At 39.4% G+C, this 23,055-nt stretch overlaps 1 protein-coding gene across 3 annotated transcripts in view; it reads right to left on the bottom strand.

Moving 5' to 3' along the window:
- NUA (nuclear pore anchor) overlaps window positions 1-23,055 on the bottom strand; it is a 340,816-nt gene that overhangs the window by 199,091 nt on the left and 118,670 nt on the right. For 2 of the 3 annotated variants that reach the window (XM_089371933.1, XM_089371932.1), the window contains exons 17-20: window positions 13,723-13,836; window positions 13,502-13,580; window positions 13,307-13,350; window positions 13,125-13,198 (exon numbers count right to left, since the gene is read on the bottom strand). In XM_089371933.1, coding sequence (XP_089228059.1) covers window positions 13,125-13,198; window positions 13,307-13,350; window positions 13,502-13,580; window positions 13,723-13,836 — 311 coding nt within the window. The remainder of the gene's footprint in view (window positions 1-13,124; window positions 13,199-13,306; window positions 13,351-13,501; window positions 13,581-13,722; window positions 13,837-23,055) is intronic. The other variant, XM_089371934.1, reaches the window with a different exon arrangement.

Raw genomic sequence — 23,055 nt, forward strand, 5'->3', positions numbered from 1 at the left:
TGATATTCCTTTAAATTATTCCAATATATCATTCAGCGATTATACTTCAGCAACTCAACCATACAAGAACAGTAGAACAGTAGAGATCGCAATGCACAAAGAGAAGACAAGATTTACCCTAGGAAAACCCACTAAGGGAAAAAAAAAACCCAGCAACCTTTTCAATAGAGAAATTATTTTGCTCAACAAGAGGCACACCTAGACCTATGGTCAAACCTGGTCAACCCCTCCAAGTCAAGTCTCCCAACCTAATCCAGCACTTTGTTCTGCCTAATCTAACCAAATTTTCGGCCCTCCTTTGCCATAATCCAAGAGTTTCGGCCTTGTTACCTACCATTTTGTGGGTGATAACCCTAGGAGAATTTGTTTTCTCCAAGATGGTCCTTAGTCGGCAGCCCCTTGCAGCCACCAGCTAGCTCATTGTGCCATTTCTCCGCCACCTAAGTCAGCTATGTGGTCCCTCACCCATCTACCATGACCGTACGTTTGAAGGTGGACCTCCCGAACCTAAAGGTATGCCTTATCATTTGGTAATTGAGTATTGTAGTTTGCTTATCATGAGCACTTTTGGCCATGAATTAGTGGGAGAATTCAATGGAAAGAATTGGCTAGGTCTATGCTCTTGTCCCTTAGACCCCTTTGGGATATTAACCTTGGATTCTAGTCTCGTGGAATCTCTTTTACTGACCATTTGGCTTTAGTTTCACGAGAAACCCTGCTTTTGGTTCCCGCTCCCTTATTCACATATATTACCCCCTTTCTACTCATTATTACCTTATTCATCATTTCTCCCACCTGGGTCCACATTCCTCCACTGGGTCCACAAAGGGTTAGCTCACCCCTTCCCAATTGCCCACACGTTGGGTCAGGACAAGAATGATGTCTTGGAGGTTGATGCAGCTAAAAAGAAAGATAAAAGCATATTTGGCCACATTCAACAGGAAAATGTACCACAAAATGCAAAAGATGGTCAGGAAAAACACATTTAGCACATGGGCAAAAGCCAATACATGAACTCTACCCCATCATCATGGCCATCACCCTGGTTCCTACAAGTTCTATGAGCCTCCTTCATCATATAGGAACCCATGATTGTCCCAACCCCTGGTAGACAACGAACCGCCCTGTCATGTCCCTTCTCAAACACATTAGTAACAGGGTGTTGCCACACAATTTTGCACATTTTTTACTAAGGAAGAGGGCCCCACACTTTCAACTTAGGGACTTAGGAGCCAAATAGACTTTATTTAGCCGCTAGTGGAATGTGGGGGCCACCCACATAGGAGTTCGAATCAGCCATTCAATATGCTTGGAGGGAAAATCGAATGGGTGGATGGAGGGGCCCACATGAGGCTAAGGGGGCCCAAGGAGTTATAAAGAGAGATCAGCTCTCATTTTGTTTTCATTCGGAATATTTGACAAACAAACTCACTCTTGTACGCTATGTTGCTTAGCGAGTCAATTGGCTATTTAGCCACGAGTCTTCCACAGGGATGATTCAACCTCTACTTCGAGGATCCATCCGTACCTGCCCTAGGGAGGTTGTTCCACAGAGATTGCAGGAGTTTTCAGCAGCGATTCATAGCTCATCCAGCCATGTAGAGGAAGGGACTGTGTGTTTTCTGCACAGCCAAAAATAAAGAGAGGTTGATTTAGCCACCCAAGAGGCCGAAAATCCAAATTCAAAATCAGAGAAATTCTCTTCTGGAGTTTTTTGGGTTTTGTCCAAGAAGTCTAAGGCTAAAAGGGAAAAAATTTCTGAGCAGTTTTTGGGCACTTTCTAGCAAGCCCAAAAGGCTGAAACTCCAAAGTCAAAATCAGAGAAATTCTCTTCTAGGTTTTTCTGGGTTTTGTCCAAGGAGTCTAAAAGGCTAAAAGGGCAGAATTTTATGTGCAATTTTTGGGCATTTTCCAGCAGGCCAAAATTCAGCAGATGTAGCCGGAAAGCAGCTCCTAAGAGGTTGAAAATCCAAAGTCAAAATCAGAGAAATTCCCTTCTGGGTTTTTGGTTTTGTCCAAAGATTCTAAGGCTAAAAGGGCAGGATTTTCTGGGCAGCCTTTGGGCAATTTCCAACAGGCCGAAGTCAACAGATCAGCAGTTTACTAGGACAGCACAGAGCATAGTAGAGCAGCACAGCCATCTTTCCAGCTATTCTACCACCTGGATTTGGTCCAGCTTATCCTTGAGACAAGCCAAGTGCACTACTCCATTTATATATTGTACTCATGCTCTCATATTTCCTTATATATGGCTCAGCAGTTCCAGTATTACAGTGTTTCATGGGTGTTTGCTAAATGTTTTTAATTTTCCAATATTGCACTGTTTGTTTAATTGGTTTATCACTTAAATTCCTGTTTAGAAACACTACTATATCCCATATGCTCTTACCCCTTAAGCCCTCAATAGTTAATCAAAGAAAATCACAAAAAGGCTAAAGGCATATAAAGAAGGGTGAAAAAATCAAGGTTGGGGCACCTCATGTACCACGATTTACTCCCTCCTATACATTATAAACCCAAGTGTAGGCTTCCCTTTTATTAGCTACCCTTGCATCCCAGCATGTGTCCCAAGGTTGCCCCTTCTCATGGCTTCATTCACCTATCTATCACATGCTGCCACCTTTTAAAGGATATACCTTGAATATAGTATCCCCTTTAAAAGCAGAAACCACCTAATAGGATACTTGTTTAACCCCATTTGGAGTTTAGGAGACATTGTCACATCTCGAAGCCCGTTATGGAAGGGCAGACCATTATGAAGTCCCCACTTGTGGTCCATGGTTTGTAAGCTCATTTACTCGATTTTTCTAATGACTTGTTGTATTGGAAGGTTAGGGGATGCATTGGATCTTATGCAGGATTGCAAATGGTCTCCATCTTGGATTTGGTCTCCCTATACGAGGTCTTAATCCTCCAGAGAGTTACATTGGCACATGTAGGGTGTGTTTTGAGAGCCATGGGCCTCCACAACAGTAGGCAGCACTCCATGGATCCCAGAGGATGTTCAGAGATGCTAGAGATTCACCTATTTGACAAGCCAGATACACCTGGTTCACCTTTGCCCAGTCAGCCCCACAGATGTACCATGCACTTGCCAGCTAACCCAGCCCTTGTAAGATGATGTGGCATCCCCTACACCATCATCAAAGCCCTTGCAAATGATCTACAGGCATCTTCGACTCATTTCGAGACCCATGAGGTTATTATTCTGCCCCCACATGCATTAGGAGCACCACAGGTTTATTGTTTGGAAAACAAGGGGCCAACCCCTTGTCCATCACTCTTGAGGGTCCTATTCTTCATTATGGGACCTATGTACCTCATTAGGCCTCTTGGAGGGCCCTATGACATGTATTATTCATCATCTGACCTCTTAAGGCGCTTATAATTTCATTTGTGAGTTAGTTTGGTGGGCTTGTCACCAAAAGTTAGATTATTAACACATTATTTTATTTTTGGGGCTTATGTAGGCCAAGGAGACTAATTCGAACTCCTCATTACCGTATAAATACAAGTGAGTTGAGTTCATTTGTTCATCATTACTTTGGATTGGATCTCTTCTCTCTCTTGAGAATTTTGCACTTTTTCTTGCAAGATGAATTGAAGTTTTATGGATGAATTTTGATGTTTGGATTTGGTTTATCTTATCTTGGAGCTTCTCTATTGTCAAAGTGTGGATGGTTACATATGTTCTATTACATGTAAGTACAAGCTTTTAATGTTATTCTTGTTTTACTTTGTCATATACATTGTATTGGGAGTTTCGTTATTTTTTAGGGCTAATTACTGCATGCATTTACGACATAAATTATGGAATTTTGTCTCTATATAGCATCTCTCAATGTATGGCTCCTGTAATTTGAATGAAATTTCCTAGGGATAATTCTATCAACAATTCATCTTGATAAGCCATCGCCTTTTGCAAGTTGAAGTATAAAAATTGTAAGGTTCCTTCCCTTTGCCTTAAGGCTAGCAAGGTAGCCTTAAGGCCTCCTTGACTAAAAAACAAGGTCCTCATTCATATTCATCATAGGCTCCATTCTCCCAAGACTAAGGCACTAGTCGACCAAGAGGTGGTGACCCAAAATCAAATTTTTTTCACCGTTTCCTAGGTCTAGCCAAGTTGGGTCACCTAGGGCATCATTTTCCCAACAAAATAGCCCTCCAAAAAGTTCAATCTCCTAGCCCCTCTTGCGCTAGTGTGTCCTCAAGACCTCCAATTTTGATGTCATTCCAACAATGCAGTTGTGAGAAAATCCAAGCCCTAACTCTGAAACTTTGCCCTAGTATCCCCAAGGCTAGTGCCTCATAGTATCAATTCAATAGCGTTAAGTGAAAATTCTTTCTTTGATCATTTCCCCCCTCCTGTTTGGGTTAAGAATATCATTGGTTGCTAAATTCTTACCTCCTAACCTAGTCTGAGTCAACTTGGTCCCGTGTGATCTCATTCCCTTGAAAAGACAATTCTTCAAGAACCATCTACGATACCAATTTCACTAAGGATTTTAGGGATTCGGAAAATCTTTCTTAAGTCATATCCCATAAACCTAGCCCTCAAATCCCCACATCCTTCTCCTAGAAGACATTGTACCTTGTTAGGAAGCAAGCAAGCTGCATTCTTCAACCTCTTCTGGAAAGAGCTTATTTGGGTCACTTTACATCCACTTGTTGATTTACCCTTCCTTTGTGACTCAATATATACCGGGTCTCCTCCCATCAGTGAAAGTCTGTAAATAGTAAGGAGCCTTAGTTGAGGTGACAGTGGGCTAAGTCTCCACTTGTTGCCCTTGGTTTAGCATTTGACCCTTTAGGTCCCCTACTAGTCTAAGCGGTAAGAGGCCCCAAGTAATTGCCCAGAAATTTCGGCCCCTACATCAAATACAGCCCAAAAATATATGAATTACAGAGAAAGAGAGTCTATCCACACGTGAGAGCTTGAGAGAGAGAAAGAGATCCCATTTTTCCTTCTTGATGTTCTTGATCTTCGCTAAGATGCCCAAAAAGTATCTTCTTGAAAGAGTGTGAAATGGTGGTGAGATAATGAGGCTAGGCTACCTTATATAGCAATCTGTTGGGTTAAATGGGTGTGTCCTTTGCTTGGGCTGACTTGACTTGGAGGGAGGTCAACTTGACAAACTTGGAGCCAAAAATTTCAAATTCAAAAATTCAAATTTTCTTCTTTCAAAAGTCCAAATGGGTCTTGACTCTAAATATAATTTTCTTTTGACTCTAGCATTTAAAAATGTTTTACAATATTCAATATAGATACATCAAGTGGCCAAATACACATTACTAAGACCAACCATAGTTACAAAATCCAACACTCCCTCTTAACTAGGGAGCTATTCATAATGATTGTCATAGATGTTCTTGTAACGAATAAAATATATATAAATAATGTAAATGATAATAAGCATAAATAATTATTAGTTAAGTAGTAATTAGGTTGAAGAGGCATGTCTAATTGATACATGACTCTTCATGAAGAGACACTTCCCTGATATATAAGCAAGCCTTTCGTTCTCATTGTAAATAATTCTTATCATTTTTATTCACACATTTAATATATAATATTTGTATCCTCAATGTATATCTTGATATTCCAAGCCTTTTGGAGTAATTAATCTGTAGAAAGAACTTTGTTCGCTTAATTTGGTATCAGAGCAGTTCGGTCCTTTAAGTTGTTTCACTGGTGCACAAAGCTCGTTCTTCAATCCAAGTCTTTGGCTATCGACTCTTCGTCAAATTTATTGATGTTGCAATTCAAGCGTTTCGCTAAATATTTGGGGATTCTCCATCTCGCTAGCAGGCCTTTGGCTATATATATATATAACAAAAATAATAATAAAGATTATTAATTTTTAAAAAAAATTCATAAAAAAGAGATTAAAAAAGATACAAAAAAAAAAAAAATCAAATTCACAAAAAATAAAATAAGTGCATAATAAAGATAAGAGGGAATCTTTCCAAGTATATTTAAACTTTTTACGTGGAGAAGCTCGTGGTTTTAAAAACAACCCATGGTAATTGCCCATGGTATTTTAAAAAGTCAAAAAAAAACAAAAAAAAAATGAATACGTTTTACTTTTTACGTGGAGAACATTTTAACGAAGGTTTTAAAAACAACCCATGGTAATAGCCCATGGTATTTTAACATCATGACCGTGTCATATGAAAAGACCTAACCTTTATATTTATTAAGTGGGGTGACATTAAAAATTTATCAAGGAAGTAATTAAGTATTTAAAAAAAAGGAACCAATTTATTATTAAAAAAAAAGGAAGTGAAACTATTATTATTATAAGATAATAAAGTTATTTTGAAAAGGGGTCTTAATATAAAGAAATACATACATATATAGAAAGCAACAATATAAAGGAGTATTTTTTTGATAAAAGGATATTCAAGTTTTTAACAATCCACATTAAAGGAGAAATCAAACCAAAAGAGTTGCATATCGGCATCCGAATTATGAGAACAGACGAATCAACCATGCTACATATTTGAACCAGTTAGAACCAAGACAACAAATTAATGTTTCAGAGAATAATGACGTAACATCAATTCCATCTTATGCTGACAAGTCGTTACAAAATTCCAGTGATCAAAATACTATACAGAACATTAATCTGGGATGGTCTGATCCCTTCTCAGTGCGACAATTTTGTTTGTCACTAAGAAGATCATATCAGCTTGTATCGACGAAGATGACTATTCCGAGACAGAAAGACTATTGAAGCAGAAAAAGAGATCAAACCTTTTTCATCGACAAGCTTTGAGGACAAAGCTTTTTGAGGAGGCATGTCTCATTGAGACATGACTCTTCATGAAGAGATACTTGCCTGATATATAAGCAAGCCTCTCATTCTCATTGTAAATAATTCTTATCATTCTTATTCACACATTTAATATATAATATTTGTATCCTCAATGGATATCTTGATATTCCAAGCCTTTTGGAGTAATTAATTTGTAGAAGGAACTTTGTTCGCTTCAGTTCTCAAGTTGACAAATTTCTCTATGGAAAAGGTTATATCAAATCATCATCTATTAGGTTGCCTTGGAGAAGGGTCGATTGCGAAAGCAAGGCCTAAACCAAGGCTAATCTCCTCCTAGAATGGCAGCTTATAGCAACAAAGTTCTAAAGAAGGTAGGCCACAGTTGAAAGGAGGTTCTTGGAGCTTGGAGGAAGGGCTAACGTGGACTATCAGTAGCCCTAACCGACAACAGAACCCTACAACAATGCCACATGAACCTAGAGGTATGGTTTAATTTGGTTCCTTTACCAAATTGGATGTGTTGCCTGTTGCTGACTATAGCAGCCAAGAGGTAGGGCTGACATGGCATGTTAGAAGCCTTAACCAGTTTGCAGATGCTACAATGGTTATTGGAGCCTAGATCTGTGTAATAGCTTATTTATTGCAGAACCAAGGGCAATATCTTCAAATTTGTATTGGGCATCTTACTGTCTGTAGGAGAGCAATGTGATAGTGCCCAAGTTAGAGCCTAGTGGGCAGCACTTTAATGAACTAAAGTAGCTGCTAGAGTGGCAATTGTGGAGCTTCGATCTGTTCAGCGATAGGAGCAATCCTTCGATCCCGTGCTCATTGTGGGAGAAGGAAATCTTGCATTGATAGGTGGTAACCCTTCGCGCCCTATGTTAGTCTTCATTGGTGCAACACAGGTAGACAATAGTGTGTTGAAGTCCCTGAGTCGCTGAGGATCAATAGTGGAAAGTTGAGAGTTGTTCACAAATGAAGTTGTCAACAACTTGACAGGAGTCTCGATGTGTTGTGCCCTTGATGGACTAAGGCACAACTAGTGAGCAGATTGGATAGCCATGGTTTAATGTCCAGATTGACTTGCATCATTGATAGAGTCAATGTTGCAGATCAGGAGCCAAAGGACCTGGACAGTACATGGTATGACCGAGAGGCACTATGAGTGCATGCTACATCAACCAGATGGTTAGAGTATCATGTTGAGGGTGGATTGGTTGTCGATGGACTGCCACCAAGCCCCAATTTTGTATCTTGTATCAGCGTCTGTATGAGGTCCATTATCCCTGGTACAGGTGCCCTAGACAGTTGTATTATTCAATGTGATTAATATAACAAAGTTGGGTTATTGTCCAAAAATGTGTAGAAAGTTGTCTATATTTTGTGCACTAGTAGATTTACTCTTGTTTATATTCAGTTGTGAAAAGTAGCATCGTTGCGATTCTTGGTTTCGTAGCATCAGTTATTTAAGATTCTATCCTAGATACCAAGATCATGGAAAAACAACACCTTCGTCTGATTTTTTGGAGAGAAAATTATGACAGCGCATTCAGTAGCTTCTTACAGCATGCAGCCAGATGAAGGGCCAATATTTTTGCAGATTGACAAAAAGGATGGGGGCAAATCTGCTTAGAAGCTCCTAGTGCGCACATGCTTCAGTTCTTGAACTTGTGTTATGTCTCTGGAATGTCTTGATTATGCACCTTGTGTTTTTTCTCTGGAATGTCTTCACTATGTGCAGCAAAGTCCAGAACGATTCAAGCTCTTATCCTGAAGCAAATGAGTGGTCGAGAAGCAATATTGTAAACATATGGCAAGAGGAGGGTGCATTGGTAGATATGATCAACCATGTCAAACTTGTTTCAAGTGCTAATGAGCCAAACAAGAATGTTGTATATCAGTATACTCACTTGGCTAATCTTGAAGATGAACTGGACTTTGTTCCTAAAACAAATGCTAGTGAAAGAAACAATTTCGTAAGGGTCATGCTAAAACCAATAGGTGCCAACTTACTATTCCTGCTTTTGTTTACCGCTCGGGACATTTCATTCAGGAGTCAGTTCTGCCAGATATCCCAGGTGTAGACATTAAATTTGTCATGCACAGGGTGCTTGATGAACCTCAGACAGTGCAGAATCAATTAAAGATAGACTATTTAAGCATGATGTCTGCAATTAGAGTAGCACAACTTGACCTCTAGTAAAAAAAGCAAATTAGAGTGTCGCATGCCATTATATCCAACAGATATTTAGTGGGTGAATGTGAAAGAAAATTTTGGGTATGGCATCGGAGCTGAAATGTGCACGAAGTGAGTGGAAGCAGCAGGAGAAGTTCATGTGGTCTTGGCGTCCATGATTATGGTGGCAGTGACGGATTCTGCCCTTCCATGCTTGAACTCACATTGCACTGACTGCTTGTCCTTCTTGCCATAATTTTTTATTTCGACCCTGCAGGCAACAGGAATCAATCGATGAATTTCTCTGTTAGCGAGGGTTTCATTCGAGGCTTGGTGTGTACAGCAATGAAAACAAGGATAACAAACATCTCAATCAGTTACAGCACTGCCGCTTGCAGTGCTCCGGTGCCAAAGATTTCTTGGTCGTGAGAAATTATTTCAGCAATGTTTGTTCACTCCACCACAGAAGCAGAAGGAAGTAGAATCACATGGAATTTTGACCCATTTCTCCAAACCGTGGCATTTATTAATTCAAGGAGTAGGACCTCTTGAAGCGGCTGTTGGACACACAATTCCAAGCGGCCAAGTACTTTTCCTGTTCCAGCATGAATTCTTCTTGGGTAATCAACCCACTTTTGTGGGGCCTCATTATTACTTTATTATACATATGGCAATGCGACTTTTCTTTTCCTTATTCTATTTTATTTTATTTCATGCAATAAATTTTTAGTTTTAGATCTTAGACTATGTCTAAGAAAATTCATAAAAATTATCATTTTAATGTAAACGAAGTTCCTTGCCTCCTCTATATAAAGGAATGACATCCCCATTTGTAACTCATAGTTGGATAGTGGGAGCATTCCTCTCTATAAAGGAAGGACTTCCCCATTTGTAACTCATGGTTAGATAGTGAGAGTGTTCCTCTGCCAAGGGCTGATTGAAATTTTTCTTGGTGCCATTGGGGTTTCAGGTTTATTATGTGATGCAAGTTTCAATATAGTAGGTTTTTCTTTCTTGGTTTCGTCCGTAGCATTTTTAAGTGTTTGATTTGTAAATGACTTAGAACCACCACAAGGTGTAGTGAGATTGATCCATTGAGGGATAACAGTCACCTGGAAGGGGGTGTTAACGACACAGGTCTTCATGTCCCCTTTGTTGGTGTGAACTTATTATTGAGCCTTTTTGTTAGGTAGACCCTTGAGGGGGTTCCTTTAGTAAACACCTAGCTTGTTTTATGCCACGATTGATCCTTGGACTGGGGGCAATCCTACTGAGGAATCCTCTCTGTTGGGCTATTGACCCAGTTGTTTACCCTATTGGCCAGGAAACTACCAATCCTTAGATACTAGTTTCCCCTCCCCAATACATTATTCCAGGCAACTAAACTAGGGAGAGTCATTCTTCTTGATATCCTCTCATCCTAACATTCGATTGACTCCATTTCCCTTAAATATTGGCACTGATCATCATATCCCTCCATCACCGTTATTTCCTACTATCTTTTAGAAAACCAATTCAATCATCAGGGTTACTTGTGATGTCACCTTGCTCCTTACTATTTATGCCCTAGTGATCTTTAGGGGAGCCCCATTGAAGCTGGAGGAGAGTAGGCCTAAAGAGACAAGGTAGGTCGTCGACGTCACAGTGGGTGACCTATTGAGTTTCCACTCGGATTGTACGATATCAGTTGGAGCTTTCATCATTGTATCATATATTTGAGCGGTAATAGGACATATTATTGCTCATCGACTTTGTTGGTTTTCTATATGACCAGAGTTGAGAGGACTTCGAAGGGTTACAACATAATTTTTTAAACAATTACAACAAAAGTCTTCCATCATCGTCCCATCTTCTGGGATCCAACAAGCTGCCTTTCAATTGTTTGTCATTATGGTTTGATTCAATCTTTTGAACAATATTCTGAAACAGTTAGACCATGCTATGTTTGTCTCTTTGAATATCATGGTTGAATAGTTGTTCAATTGTATTGCAATAGGTTTGGTTTGCTTTCCATGCACCTACTTTCAATTTCTTAGGTTTGGTTCCATTTATTGTTCTCAGCCATCATAACCTTAACTAAGAGTTTACCTATGTTCTTGAATGCTTCGGGCATCTCATTGGCAAGTTTTGGCATGTTAATCCAATTGCGTCACTAAAAATATTTGTCTATTAGATTAGCATACAATAAATTTAGGGACACAACCCGGAGACTAGAAAAGCATCAGTGCAAACGAAGAGACACTAATGAAGGGATGAAAATCCCTACCCCACCTACCACCCAAAAGATCTTTCTTGAGAAAAAGAAAGAGGTAGAGTTTCTTAGAAACCATTAAAGATAGGGAACAGAAATATTTGGATTAGTGGGTCATTATTCATAACACGAGGAAAGGAAGAAGACTTCAAGGAATCCATAGGCATTTCTAGCTTTAGCAAAATAAGGGAAACTGTCATGCTATGTTTACAACAAGCTTCTTTCCAAAGCATCTACAGAATAGCTTCTTCAGGGCAATAAAACATGGTATGGAGTTATTGAGTGAATGTCCTGAAAGGTTGTGAATGCTTCAGCATTTATCTAGAAGAAACAAGAAATTTATAAAATATGAATCCAAAGAATGTCAGCAGTAGCTGTGAATACTATTGCCATAAAGGACATTATTTTGTCAAGGAAATTGAACGAACATTCAAATGATGACTCAGGCATCCATCAAATTTACTGGATTTCAAACAATGGAAATGTAAAACGGATCTCCCACAGCAAGCCACAAAAAGATAAATCGAAAGAACATCCAAGAATAACCTAAAAAGCAATGGATGTAAAAGCTTCTCGAAAAGTCAAGAGGTGTAAACATCTAATGGGTCAATCTCGGCAATCATTCTAGAATCTAGTCACCTTGTAGTGTTAGGTGCTGGGCTGCTCATTACAGATATGAAGATGGCACAAAACTTAGCAGTGGCACACTCCTCACCGTAGATAGATATGAAAGTGGCCATTATGTTGGAAGTATCTATAGTGAAAATGGAAAGTGGTTTTAACATACTAATTAATTATATGAATTCAAAAGTGGCCAATCTAGAGTTAAATGCTCCATTAGAGCCTGAAGCAAGGAGATAAAAACTCAAGAGCACGTCCATGACTAATGCGGCAACCTGGATACAAAGGATTCTTCGAAAACTCAATGGTGAGCTTCTACTATGCCAATCTAGAAGAATACTTTCAAAACATAGCAGAAACCTCATCACACATATCATGATCAAGACTAAGATGGGATCATCTATAGTGAGAATGAAAGCAGGTTATATGATCTTGATACAGTAGGGGAGCACAAAATCGAACAATGTAAAATTCATTGGGAGCCAGTATTGAGAAGGACAAAAGGGACAAAGGGTTATTAGGCATGATTAGATTGGATATTTATTTATCTTGTGAGATGCACCTATTAGTTCCAAGTTGGCTGTATCATAATTGTTCAGCTTCCAGTCATTTTTTCAATTGTTTTGGTCATCAGTATACACTAATATCTTCAATTTAATTTCATTTAGCAAGGGCATTCAATACACACGGGGATAAGTACATATCAGCAATGCCAAGCTGAACTCAGATAATTTTGCATGATTTGCAGCAGTAAACAAAGGCAGACTCGGTCAATGTGGAACAATTCACAAGACCAATCAGAAGAAGAGAGAGTTAAAGACCAATGAGCATTGTTTTACTTTTTTATGAGAAGCCATCCAAGTGAAAAACCAATGTATGATGATTCGGTCAATGCAAATAACTTCAGGGTTCCCATTGGGTTATCAGTCTATGATGCGACCTACAGAATTTGAAGGAAGATCTGAGGACCCACAAAGGTTTGGGGGCATTAGATATGATTACTGATAGACAGGCTTTTAAACAAGTTATGCAATCTCGTCCTCAACAAGATGTTCTGGTTGGGTTCACAAACAAATAATATAACCTAAATAGGATTTTGGAACAACTCCTGTCAATACAATAAATTATTTTTAACAATTAATATTGAAAAATACTAAGATTAATATGAAATAATTGGTGATCGTAATGTTTTCGCACTGAGAGGCTCTTCCTCCAGCCCAGTGAGGGAGAGATGTGCAATGTAATGTAAAACTGACATGGCATGTAATTTTGTGAAAAAGGGTATATATATATATACTTGGCTGCTTTTATATCTTCTTTTAGACGCCTAATCTCTTCAGCAGACTGATCCTGCATCTTCTGAGTAGTTTCCTGCATAAGATTTTGTTAGGGAAAGAAGAAACAACTTGTTAATACTCAATCCCAAATTCACCCAACAGAATTCTATACGCGTTTGTAAATAATAGATATAAAATATACCTGAGAAATTTCCACAAGCTTCCGAAGATCATTCCTGCCCTCACCTGCAAGAACAGCATGTATTCTAGTCCAACCTCTGATGTATTAAGATGAATGAATCCTACTGATTTACATAACTACCAGTCTTACAATGGACTACACATGATGTTAGTCAAAAATTTGTTGACAAACTTAATAAGCTTCATCGCTACAAACCTGGAGAACCTTCCGTAGGATACTGAAAGAAAGATCGATTTCTGATCTCTTCCTCATAAAGCCTCTTATACATTCCCACCTGTTTAGGATGAAAGTTAGCTAAATTCGCATCAAAGAAAAAGAAACATACTGAAGTTTCTTCTCCTAGACATAGATGCTAAAAATCACATTCATTCTTAGAACCCACAGACCGAAAGAGCACATTATGCTAAATAACTTACAGTGCCCTGGAGTGACTCGATCATACTCGATTGCTCTTCAGACTTTTTCAAAATGACAGCAACTTTGGAGGCTGCCTCATTGGTACGCTTCTTAAGCTCAAAGTCAAATGCCTCCTGAGTAATTCACCATACACACCCCAAGTAACTACCCAGTATTGCAATACAAGAGATCCATCCTCTAAATTCACTGGCTAAAGATAAATGATTCCTTAGAATGGCGTGCCAATGGAAATAACAAGCCAAGAAAGAAAAAATAAAACGCCAATGATTTATGAAGCATAATGCATCATCCACATGTTAATTTGGCAGCTCAGGAATAAATTCGCTTCATTAGATCATATTCTTCATTCACAAAGACCTAAACTTGTCCCTGGAAGCACTCAATTTGGTTAAGGAAAAATATATTTCTGATGAGAAAACCCACAATGGCACAAAAGTCAAGGTCAGCCTAAAAGCAAAATTAGCCCTCCTCCAACACCTATAAATACAAGTCAAATTGCTCTCATTTGGACACACCTTACATCAAGCATCTCTCTCCTCTCTCATTGATTTGTATAGTCTGAAAATTGAAGGGTTCCTTTCACACGTACGAAGGAGAAGTGTCTTTCTGTTGACCAAAGTTTGACTTTCTGATTGGGCTGATCTGACCTGAGCTGACCGAGATAAATTTGACTTGTGTTGACTTGTTTTGGAACTGTCTTTGAAGGCCAAGTTGACTGGCACACAAACCGAGAATTTTTTCACATGGTGACTTTCATTGACCGCAGATTTTGACCTGCATTGACTGCAGAACAGCTGAAGCTTTGACCGCAGAAAAGCCAAAACTTTGACTAATTTTTGTTGAATGTTTTGGGCTGACTTTGACCAGCATTGCAGGCCAAGTACATTGACTGTTGACCGAGCAATTGAAAGGCTGTTTTGGCCATTGACTTGAACTGGTTATGGCACACTTTGGCTACTGTTAACTTGGACAGAATTGCAGACTTTGACAGTTGACCATAATTGACTTTTGAGGCTCATCATTAGTTGAAATTGGTTGGTTATTTTATTGGATAAGTCAAAGCTTGACTTTGACTCTTGTTGATTGGAACATTGATGTACTCCCTTTGCTGAATACTTTATGGCAATCTGATAAGAGCAGGAATTTGAAAGGGTTTTCCCCCTTGTGGGGTTTTTCCTTGGTCTTTGACCAATGTTGGTGTCTCTTGTCATTTCTTCTGATTGTCACTTATTGTTCATTGTTCATTGTATCTACAATTGATATTGTTTACTGGAAGATTGAATTGGGCTAATTGATTGCTAGTTGAAGTTAAGAATTGGGCTAAAGTGATTGTAACAGCATAGTTTAAAGGGATTTTTGAAGCTAAAATGTAGAGGAATGCAAAACAAGAATACTTGTGTAATGTCAATTGGGATTATCTTGGGTTGTTGGGAGGAATGATTGTTCAATTCACGCAAGTCACATGATGAACTTTGAGACTTCTTGTTAAATCGCCTTGAGCCCCAAAGAATATCTTATTATTTCCTACTGGTTGAAGGACGGGATGCTTTGTTCCATGGAAAAAATAAAGGTATACTTGCGTACTAAGCACATATGCAAAAAGATACCTCACGCAGAACTTATCATAGTCAATCTAACTAGATTGTTATTCTTGTGCACAATATAAGCTGTAGAGGCTTGGTAAAGAACGATAAGCAGACATTATAAGGGATGGTAGTATTACATTTTCACATGGAGAAAACAAGGACAGATACACACCATTAAAAATGGGATAGAACAATCACTTCAAGTAATAATTCCATAGATCAAGCTATGGACCAAGAGGCTCATAAGTTATTACTGGATAAAAAACAAGTTAGGCCACGAACCTTCTATTTCGCCATTGGCTCACTAGATGAGGGGCAATAAAGACTGAATGATCAGCCTTTCCACAATCATTCTATAACATAGCTTGTTCACTGAACTTCCCTTTCTCAGATTTTAGCAGAAGTGTGTAGACAAGAATACACAAGAATTATGAGGGAATGTTCAATGGACTGATTCATTATTAAGTGATGAAATGGCTCTTTACATAGTAAAAGAAATTGCAGTACATCAACCATTACATTAATTAACTCGTGATTACATCAAATTATTATAAAGATATTTACCGTGAATTTGTTATACATCCAATATATGCCTAGTCTTAATTATGACCATTACATCCAACACCCTCCCATAATGGACATATTGTATAAAATTGTTTACTCCAAAACAAATACAAAAACTTTAGACAAGCAAAATGTTTGCAGCCTGTTACCCCCATTTTGTATGAGGAATGCACGTGATTTTCATCTCATGACTTGGAGATCTGCAGGGAGGCATGCCGGTTAAAGCCTTCCAAAGGTTCAAATTTTGGTACAAGTTGTTTCTAGTGGATGTTGTCTTGGTAGTGGAGATTCAGTTTCTCCATGGTTGAATGTCATGGCTTGACTACCTTTTCATAGTTGCCCATGTCTTGGTTGATGATTATGAGAAGACTTTAATACCATTCTCCTGGTCACCCATTTGCATGGTAGATGTGCCTAAAAATTATTGTATCGGTGGTTATTTTGCACATTTCTTTGGTTGTTTGGACATGTGAGTGATGGATGGTAGTGAGAGAACCCTAGTGCAAGACATGCATATGATGATCCTACTTGGATACTTACACTAAACAAGGATTTTCATAGAATGCATAGTTTTTCATGGTGATATGTCATGTGCCATATATGATTGCTAGAGAACTTGTCCATTTTGATAAGTTTTGACATTAAGATTGTACCTTATGATAGATATACACTTCATTTTGATAGACCACTCACCGAGTGCATACAGTTGGAGGATGATTGTAGCATTTAATAGTGGTTTTGGCCTATGTTTGACTAAATGAAAGCTTATCTCTTGAGCAACTTATCTTCTCTGGAGGATTTTGACATTGGCAGTGCTTTACAAACTATCACAACCAATAAAGAACTACTATTGTACACATGTTCTAATGCAATCCCAGCCCTCACAATGGCTGGTTGACTCATTTTGACCTATTTGAGATTTTGATGGAGTGTCCAAGTGTTTTGAGGATGGTTTGGCATGATTCATCTTAATGAAGATCTTCTACTTGGGCACCCTTGTTTGGTCACTTGGCATTTGGATAGACTTGAGATGGGGTTACAAATTGCAGATTTAGAGGAATCTTCTACCATGTGCATTGTGACATCTCCTTGGGTGTTGTAGCATTGCAATGGGTGCTGCAACACTGCATTGAGAGTTTTGACACTGCATTAGGAGATGCACGATGTGGCTAGCATGTCGACATCCACCTTTGAAGAGTCTGATGATGAAGTACTCACTTGCTTGGCACACAAGTATGACACCTCATCATATATATCATTGTTTATTGCTAGGGCAGGGTTATTCCCTTTTCCAAGGTAATTGTTATAATATTGCACATGGATTAAGGAGATAGTTGGTGGTTTGGCCCCTTACATTAAAGGATCTAACTGCGTGCACATGATTTGATGGTTGTTACACCTTTGAAACCACCCTAAAATGGTATTTCATGAGGGACGCAATAACTACCTGGTCCACAAGTGTGATGTATCTTGCACATATTTTATGGATCCATTGATATTGGAGGAGATTAAAGGAGTGCCTATCCTAGTTTATTATTCCCCTGACACATGAAACTTTGGACTTTGAGTTTGTAGAATTATAGAGAGGTCATCCCACTCTTGAAGGCCACTTTGCATGCCTTATCATGCATCATTGCCAAGATGAACACCTGAAAAGGTTACTTTGCATAGATTCACATGCTATTTTGGTGAGGATGTCCACTTATGAAGGGTATTTACTTGACATGTGCTATATAAAGCCTCTACTATATCGTTTTTTATTGGATGTCCTATTCATGATGTCACATGTGCCATCTATTGGATGTTTTATACAATCTTGCACATTCTTTTATAGAAATTGTCTCACCTTGGGCATCTATACATGCACCAATTGAGCAGCAACATATGTTATTTGGACGACTCACTACACACTCTTTCCTGATGCATTAATGGAATATTTACCTCACACTCGCTATATCTGGGGTTATTGACTAACTCCATTGTTGTAGAAAATTCTAGATCCATGTAGCCCCTCCAATTTCAGTTTGTTTTGAACATGAAGATTAACACGTAGGGGCTACACAAAAGTCTCTAGAGGCAGTTTGATTTAGCTGGAGAGAAGTCGAGTTTCAATTCTAGAAGGTCAGAGAGATAGTTTCTCAGTCAGTGGCAAACAAGACAACTACAGGAGTAGTTGATTCACATTGTGCATTGACGGGACTGCACAGAACCAGTTTGGACGGCTCACTTGGAGCTGCAGTGACACTCGGATTTGACTGTCAGGTGACTAAAATTCCTCACTTGATTTTTGCTAACATTTTCCTCTGTAGGATAGCCAAATTCAGCAGCCATTTTTACTCAAAATTTCTCACTGTTGCATAATAATAAAAACCCTCAGCTGTTGCACTGGTTTTCTCAAGTTATGTTTTTCCAGGGACATTTGTCCAAAAATAATTGTGTCGATTTTTATGTGTGCTAGCATTTCTCAATTTCCAGTGCTATTTTCTTTCGCAGTTTATTTGTGAAGGTTGCAGTGTGAATTATTTGGTATTTGTTGTAGCAGATAAATTGTTAAATTAAATTAACAATTAGAAAATAATTTCCAGTCGCTACAATGGGATTTCAGATTTGAAATTTTCACACCCATTGCATCCAAAGCATTGTATCTTAGACATATCTTGTTTTCCTTTGGACTTTCTAAACTTCGTGTTCTCCTTGGATTTTACAACAAAGGCTTGAGACTTCTTATTTGATTCGGTGGCCATAACTTCGTTCTTTGATATCCTTGTTCTATATATTTGATTCCTCAAGGATATTTTCTAACCTGGTGTACTTAAACAATGCAATTTCACCAACTTATCATACATAGCTTTAGATGTACTCAAATCAGCAACAAACGAAATGAGATGATCCTTTATAGATTCAATAAGAATCCTTTGTGCCCTAACTTCTCCCTTCTTGTATTTTCCTAATTCTTGAGTCTTCACTTTGTCTAGTACAGTAACTTCACCAAGAACCTATTCAATGACTTCATTTTCCGTGAGCACCAAATCAATCCTCTTCTTCCATGCTAGGAAGTTTGTTGATCCAATGAGCTTGTTGCTTTACTTGCAAAATGTGGCCATTTGATCTATGGATTGAGACATGGAGAACAATATGGTACTTACTTGTCAACCAAGTGTCCTTCTTGATGATGCCCTCAACAATAGTGTCTTCAATCTGCTCCAAAGAGTGGAGGGTGTTCCCAGGAAGCTTAACGCTTCCTTGTCTTCCTTGTCCTTGTATGACACTTCCTACAATGATGTCTTCCAATGAGCCTTCAAAATGATAGCCTTCCAAGAGAAATCAATATGCTTGTTCAAGAGAAAAAGCCTTCAATGGAGGAGTACCAACCATCCTTCAAGATACTCCTTTTGATTCCTCTTCCGACAAGTAAGAGAGTCAAAGGTAAAAGGTATCAGCAGGCGAGCATAAAGATCAAAGAGAGAAGGCGGGTAGGTTTGGGCTTTCGGTGAACGTCCCAAGAACTTGGTGTGGTGGCTCGAGTAGTCCCAGGTGGGCTTGGTGTTCTAGGCTTATGGTGAATGGTTTGTGTAGCCACTGTATTTTGCGTATGATCCTCAAATTGTGAATCAACGTATATAACAAAACTCGTTGTATATTCGTTATGGTGGTATGGTTCGTGTAGATGTCTTCTTATGTCAACAAGATGATCTTCAAGCTGCCTTCTCTTCACCTTAAGCTTTGATACCATGTTGGAGAATCTAGTAGGGCCACTAATTAAACAATAATCCTTTCCTTGATAATTACATGTGAACTTTAGTTACCTCCTTATCGTTCTTTATTAGATTATTTTCATCAAACATTTATCAAGAGCATAAACCATGAAGATCATAAAAGACAATGGACACAAAATATAGGCTCCAAGCCAACACAAAACCCCTCCAAAGGGGAAAACCCAAAAAGAATCTATTCTTTTCTTATAGAATCAGACCAAATGAGTGTTATTTTTTGGTAGCATTGCCACTGTTCTAACCTTGAAAATTGGTGGAGAGGCTAAGGAACATGAGTTCTAAAGAACTCAGAAACCGTTTGGTAAAATTCCACCCGGATTGTATTTTATTAAAATAATTAATATTTTTAATGGAGTTCCTAAGTCTAAACTTATGGAAATTAAAATATTAGTGAGAATGATCTAGAAAGCGGATCAAGTCATGTTTGAATCTTAGTCGTTATTTAGAGACTTAATCTCGGTCATTGAAGACACAACAGGAAAAGTATAAAATGGAGGCTTAGAGTTCATTTGGAAACACACACAGAGATTGAGGAAATTGATTTTCTGAGGTGAGAAGTTCGCAGGAGGAAAATCAATTGGGGAGATCTTGCAGTAGAGGGGCAATGAGAATCTGGGAGGACTTTTCGAAGAATATTGACAAAGAGGCAGAGAGAGCTTGCAAAGAGGCAATGCAGTAGCCGGAAGAGTTGACGCTAGGCCAGTCTGGGCCCACGCAATCCTGACGCAGAGCCAGAAGGGCCTGCGCAGAGCAGAAAAGTTGCCTATCACGCAAAATCCAGAACTGTCGGGAACTGTCTGGATAGCTGACGCAGAGGGCAGAGAAGCTAACGCAGAGCATGAAAGGCTGACGTAGAGCCTATGTAGGGCCAGCGCAGAAATAGTCGGGGTTAGCCAGTCTTGTGCCAGATCAGCCGAAATTCTGCCGTGTAAAGTGAGGTAAAACTCACTAAGATTTTCCGGCAATATTTTTCTCTGTAAAGGATTGCTAGATGCGCATCCTAGATTTGTATTCAAATATTTCTCCTGCATAAGACTAAACCCTCAGAACTGCTACACCGATTTTACCGCATTGGGTTTTTTCGGGGACTATTTTGTCCAAAAATAAGTGTGTCCTATGTATCTTGTTCTTTGCTCCGTTTTCTGTTTCATCAGATCAAATATTTAATTAGTGTAGGCTGCAGTAGTAATTTGCTTCATTATTCAGAAGAATAATTTGATGAATTTAAAAAATCAAGTAGGTGAAATAAATTCAGATTTATTCTAGTAGGGGTTCCTTAATTCTAGGAATTTTCACATGATATCAGAGCATTGATTTTGAAACAAGAAGAGTAGATCAAGTGCTGAGCAATGAGGCCGAAAGCTGCAGTTAGAAGCAATTCGAATCCCCTTGAAGGGAATGCATAGTCCTTGCCGGGAAGCAAATCCGAGGAAATCTCTCTCAAAGTGAGACAACAGAGAGGTATGATTTCCAATTTGTGAGTTTGCCGAGGCAGAGGGAGTAAGGTAGAGCCTCAGCGCAGTGCTTGAAGGGCGCAGTTTCTGTCGGGGCAAAAATCTGCTGGAAAAGAAAGAAGACACGTAGAAGGGGAATTTTCTCCTCAAAGAAATTTCCGCCAGAAAGTTCGAATTTCTCACTCGCTGAGTAATTGGGCAGTGCTAAGCAATGACAAAAGGAGTCAATTTGATAGTTGGGTGAGATGGAAACCCATGGGCTCAGAGATCAAGATAGGTTGGACGGTGCCTCCAACTATGTCATATGGAAGACCAAAATCTTAGTTGTTCTGGAGGAAAATGATCTTGAGGCCTACGGTCAAAAGTGTTGTATTTGTTCTTGCTGACAACAATCAAAAGAAGAAGTACAAGGCCGAGCAAGGGAAGGCAAACAGGGTCATTCTCGATGGAGTACGATTTCCAATTTATGAGTTTGCAGAGGCAGAGGGAGTGACGTAGAGCCTCAGTGCAGTGCTTGAAGGGCGCAATTTCTGCCGGGGCAAAAATCTGCTGGAAAAGAACGAAGACACATAGAAGGGGAATTTTCTCCTCAAAGAACTTTCCACCAAAAAGTTCGAATTTCTCACTTGCTGAGCAATTGAGCAGTGCTAAGCAATGACAAAAGGAGTCAGTTTGATAGTTGGGTGAGATGGCATCCCATGGGCTCAGAGATCAAGATAGGTTAGACGGTGCCTCCAACTATGTCATATGGAAGACCAAAATCTTAGTTGCTCTGGAGGAAAATGATCTTGAGGCCTACGGTCAAAAGTGTTGTATTTGTTCTTGCTGACAACAATCAAAAGAAGAAGTACAAGGCCGAGCAAGGGAAGGCAAACAGGGTCATTCTCAATGGGGTTCAAGATCATGTGGTCTCACACTCCCAGGGCAAGGATACAACCCGAGAGAAGTGGGAAGCCTTGTCATCACTATAAGAAGGCTCTTCCGAACAGCGGAAAATGTATTTAGCGCAAAATTTATTGTGGACTTTGATGCAGAAAGGAGAAGGGGTGAACCTTTATCTTCAGCGTCTTCGGGACACTAGAGACCAACTTGTTGCAGTGGGGTCCACTCCTCAGCCAACCGCGATGGGGAGGATAGCCTTGAATGGAGTCTCGGATGAATCATAACTTTACGTCCAAAGCATATTGTGGAGAGAGACTACCTTCATGGGAGGAGATGTGGGTGGCTCTTCAACAAGAGGAGTTAGGGAGGGACATAGTGAAGGTCAACTTCAATGGCAGCAGTGGGAGTGGCACAAAGACGAAGGAGGAGGAGGAGAACACAGCTTTAGCGTTGAAGGGACAGCATAAGCCAAAGCAAAAGGACATTTCGAAGGTGAATGTTTCAGTTGTGGCGAGTTGGGCCACTATTCATCTTAGTGTCCTTTCAAGAAAAGGGACAAGGATGAGAAACATGATACTAACACTGCTTTAGCAAAGATTGACGATAATGAGTTTGCCACGAGTGCCCACGCATCTACAAGCAGGAGATGTGGCGATATTGAGTTGTAGTCGGGAGAACATGTGGGCAGGATCTTTAAGGAGACCACCTCTTGGATCAATTCCTTGCTACAGGAGCCCAAGATTCAGCAGTAATGAGATGAACTTAGTGTCAGAATGATGCACTGGAGTGTTTGGAGGAAAAATGCAGTAGCTAGGGACCAGAGACTGATCAACGTAGAGCAAGGTCGGCAGTAGTGCAGTTGGCATAGTGCAGGAGTCAGCAGCAGCGCAGAGGATTCAGAGGGTCAGAGTCAGCAACAGACAGATTCCAACGTTCATTGTATTAGGTTGAACACAGATAAGTTCAACTAATTTTGGATGTTTTTCAATTGCTTCTCTCAGCAACTGAGTTGCAGTACGGATGCAGTGTTTGTGGTGGCAATGCTAGCAGCATAGTAGATGCAGCGTTTGAGA

Source organism: Pinus tabuliformis, chromosome 8, assembly GCF_031772625.1.
Source record: "Pinus tabuliformis cultivar Carrire ecotype Pingquan chromosome 8, CPIR1, whole genome shotgun sequence".
Classification (NCBI taxonomy): domain Eukaryota; kingdom Viridiplantae; phylum Streptophyta; class Pinopsida; order Pinales; family Pinaceae; genus Pinus; species Pinus tabuliformis.